Genomic DNA, 10,141 nt, shown 5'->3' with positions numbered 1-10,141 from the left:
ATATCAAGTGAAATCCATAGTTGGTGAATTGAAGCCAATGATGCAACCTGGGCATTTATTGCTATCCAATAAATCCTGTGGAAAAATGCAAATATGTCTGTTCTTGGTTTAGATGGAGTGTGCTAACAATAAGGTACCTGGGGCTGTGGGAAGCCCGACGAGTAGTCCCAGCTGGGAGACTTCAGGCCCAGCTGACCCTCGCGGTCAAGGGTGAAAGGCGAGCTTATCACTCCACCTGCCTCGTTCCCTGCCACGTTATCAGGAAGAGCGAGTGGGCGGCACGGTTTGGAACTCCCACTTCTCCCTCCCCGTGGGACTGGGTCCAGGTGTGAGGGACAGTCTGCAGGGACCTCTGTCAGCATTTAAAAGGCCTCTGACCTCAGGCTGGGCCTCAGCCCGCCCGACCTTCTCAACATGCGGAGGCTACTGATTTTGAGTGTGCTGCTGGAGGCAGTTTTTGGCACTGAGATCTTTGTGGGGTAGGGATGTGGGGAGGAAGGCGGTGTCCTGGAGGGTGATGAAAGGGCTCCCCAAGTCGGTGTCTGGAAGGGGCAGACAGACACACAGCCAGAGAAGACAGTCTGACAGCACCCTGAGTCTGAGACCTGATGGGGAGGGCAGGGCTCGGAAGAGCCCAACTTCTTCTGGGTCCTGAAAGAAGTTGAGCCCTGAGAAGGAATTTTTAGGTGGAAGAGGTCTGGTTGGGAAGCCAGTCTAAATCATGATGGGGCCAGCACAGACGTCTAGCAGCTTTCAAAGACAGGGAGAAAAGACGTGAAGAAGTTCAGGTCTCCCATTGCTCAGACCCCCCTTTGTCTCTACGAGCGCAGCCTGGGAAGTGTTGGGGTACCTTCAGTTTTCAGGGCCCCTTCTGCTCTACCCAGGCACCAGGTTCTCCGGATCTCTGCTGCTGATGAAGCCCAGGTGCAGAAAGTGAAGGAGCTGGAGAGCTTGGAGCATTTGCAGGTTAGAGATACAGTGCGGGGCTCCCTGGGGACCTACAGGAGCACCTCGGGTCCCCACTGCTTCCCATGTCCGTCTAGCCTCCCAGTAAAGAGCCATGAGACAGGTCTGTTGAGAAATGACTTCAGAGCCCAGATCCGGATCTTGGTGCCCTTGAGAATCTGATGACATTCCAAGACCCCTTTCCCACTTCCTCTGTCTGCCTTGTTCCCTCAGAGCCTCTCCCTTCTGACCATTTCCTGACCACAAGCTTGTCCACTTCCCAAGCTTCCCCATTCTTTTTCTGCTCCCAATGCCCATGCGTCACCCCCAGCTACGTGGAGCTCCTAGTGACAACGTTCCTTCTCCAGCTCTCCCGCTCTAAGGCCCTGGTTGGTGCCTCTAGCCCACTCTAACAGTGCTGGCTCCTGTCCTTCCTAGTTGGACTTCTGGCGGGACCCTGTCCGGCCTGGACTCCCCATCGATGTCCGAGTGCCCTTCCCCAGCGTCCAGTCTGTCAAAGTCTTCTTGGAGTCTCATGATATTAGCTATGAAATCATGATTGAAGATGTTCAGTCACTGCTGGATGAGGAACAGGAGCAGATGTCTGCCTTCCGGGCCAGGGCCCTGACTACCGATACCTTCAACTACGCCACCTACCACACACTGGATGAGGTGAAGAGGGCCTGGACGATTCTATCCATAGCTCCACACTTTTCTTCATGGTTGGCAGAACGCAGGCCAGGGTCAAGGCTGATCTGCTGTGGGTAACCCCTAGTGTTTCTGTGTGGCCACTGTGGTCAGTTGTGACGACACAGCGTGACGGGGCTGCGGAGGGAGGCGTCTGGATTCCCAGAAGCCATTAAGTCTCTCCGTCTCTCCTTTTCTCCTTTCCCATCTCAGATCTATGAATTCATAGACCAGCTGGTGACAGAGAACCCACAGCTTGTAAGCAAGATCCAGATTGGCAACACTTATGAGGGCCGCCCCATTTATGTCCTGAAGGTAAGAGAAGCCCCCATGTAGACAAGGGCACACATGTAAAAATGACCCCCACCCCACCCCGTGAACCTCCATATAAGGGTGTAGATCAAGTCTCCTAGACGCGTAATGGAATGTTGCTCTACACGATCCCTGTGCAGACACTTGGGAAGGTCTGAGCGTCCATGCCGGCCTAGGTGGTCATGCACATAGACAAAGTTTGAGGTCACCCGAGTGTTACCAATCAAGTGTTGCCATATGAGAAGTATTGTGGCATCTGGGCTGATAAAGTGTTTCCCTGGTGACCTTCCACAGTGGACTGTCGGAGCATCGGGATAGGGTCAGGGCTTGGAAGTCAGGAACCCAAGCTCTGTAGGGTCGCTGTCTGGCCCCTGACCCCATAAATCCGTAACGGATGGTCCCCAAGACAGCCTCCCTCAACGTTAGGTATACAGAGAGCTGGTGGCTTCGGGGCCAGGCGAGTTCCTTTGCAGGGGATGAACTGAGGCCTGGATGGAAAGTTGCCCTTTGCCCATTTCCTTGCCTCCTCTCCAGTTCAGCACTGGAGGAACCGGTCGCCCAGCCGCCTGGATCGACACCGGCATCCACTCCCGGGAATGGGTCACCCAGGCTAGTGGGGTCTGGTTCGCCAAAAAGGTAAGTCTGGGGGGGGGGGGATGAGGCTCTTGCTTGCTGGGGAACTGGTGTTCACAGACCATAGGAGACTGCACTTCAGAAGCAATGACCACAAAGGGAGGCCAGGGAATGTGTCCATTGTACCAACATGGCCGACCTCTACCTTCTCCTCCTCCCACCAGATCACTACAGACTATGAAAAGGACGCAACCCTCAAGGCCATTCTTGACAAAATGGACATCTTCCTGGAGATTGTCACCAACCCTGATGGTTTTGTATATACCCACAAAACGGTACAGACTACCGCTTGTTCCCTAGGACAGTAGGATGTACCTTTGAACCCCATGAGTAGACACCCCCCACCCCCAGTGGAGGAAGGGCAATCAGGCTTGCCCTCATGGAACTGGAACTGTCAGTCTAGGGCACGATTGTCATCTTAGATTGAAGATTCTTTGTTGTTGGGACTATGTGTGTGGCAGGTATTGAATAGCCTCTTCACTTACCCAATAGATTTCACTACAACTCTCCTTCATTCGTAACAACACAGTACACCTCTCGACACTGTAGAATGTATGTGGAAGCCAATGCTGTCCTCGGTTGAGACCCTTGCCCCAGCCCTGATCCCGATTTCCACAGCAGCTTTTATTCTGTGGCAGATGTCACAGCTAGCGTCGAAACAGTGCTGACCCCGGCTCATCCTCTTTCCTTCCTCAGAACCGCATGTGGCGCAAGACTCGATCACGCACACAGGGCTCCCTCTGCGTTGGGGCGGACCCCAACAGGAACTGGGATGCTGGCTTTGGGTGTAAGATTTCTGTGGGGCAGGGGATGGGACGGACATGCCTTCTTGCTCTTCTTTTTCTGGTTGGTTCCCTACCTCTTCCTTGACCCAGCAGTGAAGAAGCGTGTGGGTTCTTAGCTCTGCTGAGGGTTCTCCGGGTTGGAGGTGGCACTCAGGGACTTGGGCCCTTGTTTGTAGGAAGAAAGTTCCTTCTAGATGGAATTTGGGTCTGAGAGCTTCTCTTGGAGAAAAGAACTTAGTATCAACTCTTGCTCTCCTTGGCCATGCCCCTGTATAAACTGGTTTCTGCTTTACCCAAACCTGGGTAGTAAAGGAGGTGGGGCCCCAGATGACATGAAGGAAGGCTGGTCGTTCCTCAAGCCAGGGGGGCCTCCCTGCACCCCACTTGAACATAACTCCATGAAATGTACCGGAAGCCATGGATGTAGCAGAAGCCTCGCCACTTGGTTCTGAAGCTGTGTCCTCTGCCTTCCCACAGTGTCCGGAGCTAGTAGCAACCCCTGCTCAGACACTTACCACGGCAAGTCCGCCAACTCTGAAGTAGAGGTCAAGTCCATCGTGGACTTTGTGAAAAGCCATGGAAAAATCAAGGCCTTCATCTCCATCCACAGCTACTCCCAGCTCCTTCTCTATCCTTATGGCTACAAATCGGAAGCAGTACCTAACAAGGACGAGCTGGTGGGTGATAACCCCGATTGCCTTTTGTCCGGGCTCCTTCTGTGCCCCCACTTTTAGGAACCTGGGTTTCACCCCTCAGAGTGATGAAGGGATAAGGGCCTACCAAGGTACCCGGTGCTCCCCTTTCCCCAGTCTCCTGATGATTTGGGACGTCTGGATGATTTGTGTTGACGGGCAAGGTAGATCTGCTCTATTTGCTGGGAAACAGAAGCACGGTGTGGTTGTCACTTCTGTCACATGACAGAGCAAGAGGCAAAGCTAGGCCCTGAATCTGTGGACTCCACTGGAGTGGAGACAGAGGGAACACGCGGCTGTCATAGTCTAGGGCTGACCTGAAGGGCAGGCTCCATGTCCTCCGTCAGGGGCCCGATTATGCTGGTGCCCTGGGTCACCCTGACAGTACTTGGGCTAGCCCGGCCCTGACTGGCACTGCTGGATCTGTTTTCCAGGATGAGCTAGCTAAGTCTGCTGTGACGGCCTTGACATCTCTGTATGGGACCAAGTACAAGTACGGCAGCATCATTGATACAATCTGTAAGTCACTGGTGGCCCAGGAACCAACAGGAGCTGGCTCCTCTTGCCTAGGGTGCTCAGATCTCGGAGTTGCTGGCTGAACCCTTCCGGAGGGTGGGCAGTGCTGTCTCTTGCTATGAACCCCGTCTTTCCTGACACTGTTTAGGAGGCTCCTCTGAGCACATTGTCCTCTTATCTCGAGGCTACATCTGGATCCCTGCACGGATGAGGTGGAACTCTGATGGGCTTTATAGGCCACCATAAAAGTCTGTTTAAGAAACGCCTTTCCACCCCTTCCTTCCATGATACATGAGATGCCCCTGGGAGGGTTTTTGCTACACGCACTGGGAATACAGTTAGTGTGTTTACTCGGCACCTGCTCTGCCCCAGGCCTTGTCTGCGTGCTTGGAGTATGGCTTCGAATAAGAGGAGCAAACACGTTCTAGGCAGGGAGACTGGCCCTGTGCTTAGAAGCCACAGTGGATTTGGTGAGAGAAGCAGGAAGACGGTGCGAGCAGCCCTGAGGCATCAGGGGTACTAGGGTGGAGGCCGAATACCAGGGTAGGAGGCAGACTTGTAGACAGAGAGGAATTTGGGCTGGTGGTGAAGGAAACGAAGAGGAGCCAGGACAGGCCATCTGTCTAGGTAATAGGCCTTCAGGCAGAAGAACTTTCTAGAGTAAAGGCTGTGCTGTGTGATGTGGTGTGGGGTGTTTGGGGAATTTTGTGCATCAAAATTTTTGCCTGGCAAGCAAAGCGGGACCCAGGTGCCAAGGTGAGAGAGCTGCGCACCGGCTCCACCCGCTGAGCATGCGCTCTTGCCAGGGGGCGCAGGTCTTAGGTGGGGAGTGGGCTGCAATCTTACCCAAAGCAGAACTTGTTTGGGATCTCAGGCTTTCTTTGGAGATGGTTTCTAGTCTGCATCCAACGATTTTGCTGCATTTAGTGTTCTGCGGTGAAATTCTGATTTGCAGCCCGCCTCCCTTTCCCACAGCCCAGTTCAACAAAAGCAGTTTTGTCAGCCAGTGTGTACTGGAAACCTGGGAGATTGCGCTTGCAGAAGACAGACAGACAGGAGGCTTTGCCTTGCCGAAGACTCTTTGCACTTTCCTCTGCAGGCCAGAGTCCCTGGAGATCAATTCCTGGTTACCCCACGCATGGGGCTCTGGCATATTTAGAGGTGTCACTGAGGTGACTGTTGGGTGAAGACAGTTTTCAGATAGGTTTTTGCAATTACAGACTTTTGGCAGCCCCCTCAGTGAACAGGACAATTACTGCCGGATGTCGGTCTCTTGGGTTTAGACCCAGCAAGGGTTTCCTGGAAGCCTCACTGTGTGTCAGTTACAGCCCCCAGAAGACACAGACGCTATTTGGCATCACAGAAGGCCTGGACTTTGGGTGCTAACCCAGTCCACGTAGATACCTGTAAGGCTGATCAGCCCTTACACTCGCCTCTTGTCTTTGTTCCTGCCCCAGATCAAGCCAGTGGCAACACTATCGACTGGACCTACAGCCAGGGCATCAAGTATTCTTTCACCTTTGAGCTGCGGGACACTGGGCTCAGAGGCTTCTTGCTGCCTGCCTCCCAGATCATCCCCACAGCTGAGGAGACATGGCTGGCCCTTCTGACCATCATAGACCACGCCTCAAAAAACCTCAATTAAAGCAACCCTTTACCCCCAGCCTCTCCTCTCTCCTTAGCCCCACCCGGGCAACCCAATAAAGTTGGATTGTACAAGAAAAAGAACCTTGTAGTGTGGATGCACATGGAGGGCTCGCCTTTTTTAGCTGAGACAAAAGTGATTTAGTTCCTGCCAGTCTCGAGGGAAATGTTGTGGGTGGATGACCCCTAAATTCCCTTGCATTCCAGGGTCTCATGAAGTTGCATTCAAGAGCAGTGGGGTGGTCTGTTCCTAGCATAGTACAGGCAACGACCCCAGCTTGCTAACCGAATGCCTAGCACCCCATGGTGAAGAGGAATTTAGCATGTGCAACAGTCTAGCTGGTGGTAGCCATTCATCTTCAAAAGCAGTAGCCCAGAGTATGGACTAGAATAGTCCTGGTGGCCACAGCTGTCCAAAGGTGATGTTGCAGGTTAGTCAAAGAGATTACTAGAAGCAAAGTGTAGACCTCCCACTACGGAATTACATTGGAAGAAAACATTGAGGAGAAAGGAAATAATTTACTGACGATAAAGATTGAATGCCCAGCCAAGGACACTTATCAGCTGCCGTGTATCGGGGACACTGCCTGGAAGGATAGAAGGCAGCTGATATTTTGTTTGCCAAATCCTCCATGAGGTCCCCAGTGTGCCACCTCTGCTGCCTCTTGTTTCTGTCCCCCACCTGCCCATTTTCCTGTCCTACCCCTCTCCAAAAAGCTGACCTCCCTCGGCATGGAGACCCTCAGGCCTGCGGTGGCACATTTACTGGCTGGCGTCACAATACAGGGACTTACCCACCTTCTGTAAAGCAAGACTTGACCTTGGTTTCCTCTGTGTACCTGAGTGTGAATGTGGGCTGGGGACACTGATACCAAAGGATGCAGGTAGACAGGCTGGGGCGAGATTGGGGTCTTGTCCCTCTTCCTGTCACTTAGATTCCAAGATGCTTCTAGCACCCGAGTCAAGTCTTGCCTTTTCCACAGAAAATGGCTTGAAGGTCAAAAAGCCTTTTATCTTAAGAGTTCTATTTCAATACTGTTTTTTTTTTCCTACCAAATATTCTAAAAATTAGAACAAAGCTGATTACACATAAATGTCTGTGTACTAAGAGACTGGGAGACAAGGTGACAAGGTCATCCCAGCCAGGCACAGTGGCACAGTCCTGCAGTTCCAGCACAAGGGAGGCAGAGGCAGAGGGATTTGAGTTTGGACCCAGCCTCAGGCTACTTAGAAAGACCCTGTCTCAAACAACAACAAAAAGGTATTTTAGACTGAAGATTTGGTAAGACTCCTTTATCTTTTGAAAAGTATTTCGCTTTCAGCCATGTGACAAGACTGTAGAAGAGCCAAGGCTGTACTGTAATGGAGAGTTTGGTCACCAGCTTAATAAAGACTAGTTAAAAATAATATTAGGTTAGGATGATGACTTATCTTACAAATAACTCCTTAATTTAAAATAAACCGTGCCCTCCCTGCTAGTAAGGGGCTTTCCATCTCCAACATCACAGAGTTTAGAATACAGGTTCCTAGTAATTGTTCAGAGAGCTCTTACTTTTATTGAGGGAGGGAGGGAGAGAAAAAGAGAGAGAGAGAGAGAACAAAGGAGAGAGAGAAGAAGAGGAGGAGAAGGGACAGACAGACAAATACTGACTCTCTGTGTAGCCCTGGCTGTCCTAGAACTTGCTTTGCATACCAGGGTGGCCTCGAACTCACAGAGATGCGCCTGTCTCTGCTTCCTGAGTGCTTGGACTAAAGGCGTGCACCACCATCTCCCAGCAAGCTATGGCACTTATTAACACTTAAAGATATTCAGATGTGAGAAGAACTTTATGCTATTCACTGAGTTACAAATCCATAGGTACAAATTATATAACCTTATAAAACTATAACAAATTTAGAAACTAGTACTGCTTAAATGAAGATAAGTGTTAATAACCTCGAGAGCATAAAAGTAAACAAAAAAGACTGAAAGAAAAGAACTAACATTTCAAAAGACAAGCAGCCATCTCCTCAAAGAAGAGATTAAAAAAAAAAAGCCAATAAAACATGAAAGATACTGATCCTCAGTGAATTCTTGTATATTAAAGGAAAACATATTTCTTTCATCAGATAGCTGGACAACAAAAGACTGGCCAGGCAGTGCTATCAAGGGCATGAGGAAATAAACAAAGCCCGTGCTGCTGAGGGGAAGAGAACTGTCTGTGCATTTGGCAATTTGACTTTTAGGATTAAATATAGTACCTCTTTGACGGGGCAAATCCATTTGAAGGAATTTATGAAAATATTTGGACTGTATTGCAAGACTGGAACAGCAAAGGAGCCAAGTGCGTCAAAAGGAGCCTTCATAAGGCTCGGTGTTGGTACTGGTGTGCCACAGCCACACGGCAGGGTGTCATGAGACCACACAGGTCTGTGTTCACCTGGAGACACTGTTCACCGCGCACTAAGGGGAAGAGGTTGGCTACAAGGTGGAAATGTTTAAAACTGGATCGTGTTGACGGTTGAACAGTTCTGTAAATTTACTAAAATGGTTGCATTCTTCAAAGAGCTGAGTTGCAGGGTATATGATTTATATACCAATAGTTGTTTCTATACAAAGTTAGCTACAAAATAGTCTGTTAGAAATATCATTTTGTCTAAAACACACACACACACAGGACACACCCCCAGTAACAACTGTGGTGCCTTGGGTAGAGGTGGTGGTTCTACAGTCAGGGGCGGCGAGGGCCAGCTGAAGCACACCAGGTGAGAAACCTCTGTGTGAAGTTACTTAACGCCAGCTTACCAACATCAAACATCGGAATGGCCACCTTAGTCTTTGCTCAGTTCCTTTTAGATAATTTGTCTAAACTCCGACCTTCTGGTCCAGCAGTGTCACATTTCACTAACTTTCCCTGGTTTAGATTTAGATTTATGTTCCGGATACCTGTGTTACAAACAAGGCTGAGACTAGAGAGGTTCCCAGTTGGGACATATTTTAAGTCCTCCGCTGTAGCTCTGGCGGAGACTCCCAAGAGCCCTTTCTGCTCACATTCAGTTCCCATTGCAATCTGGGGATTGTATTATGTTAATGTCAAGTCTCCAGGGCCCCTCTTAGGGCTTTATTTCAAGTGACCTCATTTCACGTCTCGCTTAGGCCATTACAGGTGGTTCTCAGTGAAGCCCAGGGGCCATTGCTTCTTCACGAGAACTCTTCAGGTAGTCTCTTGAATTAACACTTAGATAGGGGTATTTAGTTTTCTGGCTTCGGCCCGAAGCTAAAGTGTTATTGACTACAGTCCAGAAATGACTTCACCTATCCCTCCCCAGGGCAGTTATTCATCACCTGGCAACCGTTCTGCAGGGGCAAGAGGGACTGGGTGGATTGGAAGGTACTCAGGGGCTCCCGCTTGGAGGGCTGGGGAAACATCATTTTGTGGACATGCTAAGCCCCAGATGTTGCCTGGAGGAACTTGAGATGAACAGCCACAGTGTTTGCAGTGTCCGGGCCAAGAAGAGCTCTGGGAAAAGCACGGAGCATCATCAAACCTGAGAACCCGTCAAAGAGTAATGAATTCTTCCCCGAAGCTTTCAGGATCCGCATTCATTTGGCAACTCAAACTGTGAGCATCATCTAAAAACCCCAGAGATGGAGACAGCCAAGTGTTTATTGCCAAAGTAAAAGGAGAAAATTAAAAGTCCCCTCTTAAGCACAGCCACGGTGCCAGCTGCAGCTTGAGAAGAACACGGTGAAGTCAGGCTTCTGCTGACTCGGGCTGCAGCAAGGAGCTGTGCCTCTGTTTCCCCATGAAACACAGGCCTGGGGCCACTGGCCAGTTCTTGAGACCTGTGTCAGCCTAAACCAGAAATATTATCAAAGAAGGAGAGATCAGACGCCGATCATATCAGCAGGCTTTATTATGGGAACAGTTCAGTCTGTGAGGGGCA

The 10,141-nt window shown here is 50.5% G+C and overlaps 1 protein-coding gene across 1 annotated transcript; it reads left to right on the top strand.

The window, feature by feature from the left end:
- The first annotated feature begins 345 nt into the window (after window positions 1–345).
- On the top strand, window positions 346–6,292 carry Cpa1 (carboxypeptidase A1). The gene is made up of 10 exons (XM_050141594.1): window positions 346–479; window positions 885–966; window positions 1,384–1,617; window positions 1,846–1,947; window positions 2,479–2,580; window positions 2,742–2,852; window positions 3,274–3,364; window positions 3,840–4,039; window positions 4,489–4,573; window positions 6,028–6,292. The coding sequence occupies exons 1-10, from the start codon at window positions 415–417 to the stop codon at window positions 6,213–6,215; spliced, it is 1,260 nt and encodes a 419-aa protein (XP_049997551.1). The 5' UTR covers window positions 346–414; the 3' UTR covers window positions 6,216–6,292.
- The last annotated feature ends 3,849 nt before the right edge of the window (window positions 6,293–10,141 follow it).

Source organism: Alexandromys fortis, unplaced genomic scaffold (genome assembly GCF_014885135.2).
Source record: "Alexandromys fortis isolate MF-2015 unplaced genomic scaffold, M_Fortis_MF-2015_v1.1 scaffold_44, whole genome shotgun sequence".
Classification (NCBI taxonomy): domain Eukaryota; kingdom Metazoa; phylum Chordata; class Mammalia; order Rodentia; family Cricetidae; genus Alexandromys; species Alexandromys fortis.
The sequence above is the reverse complement of the archived record's forward strand: the minus strand, read 5'-3'. Positions and strand labels throughout refer to the sequence as shown.

Coding starts and splice junctions, on each gene's coding strand:
- Cpa1 (XM_050141594.1), top strand. CDS start 415: ATGCGGAGGCTACTGATTTTGAGTGTGCTGCTGGAGGCAGTTTTTGGC. Junction 2,581..2,741: donor GGGTCTGGTTCGCCAAAAAG/GTAAGTCTGGGG, acceptor TCCTCCCACCAG/ATCACTACAGACTATGAAAA. Junction 4,040..4,488: donor TACCTAACAAGGACGAGCTG/GTGGGTGATAAC, acceptor TCTGTTTTCCAG/GATGAGCTAGCTAAGTCTGC.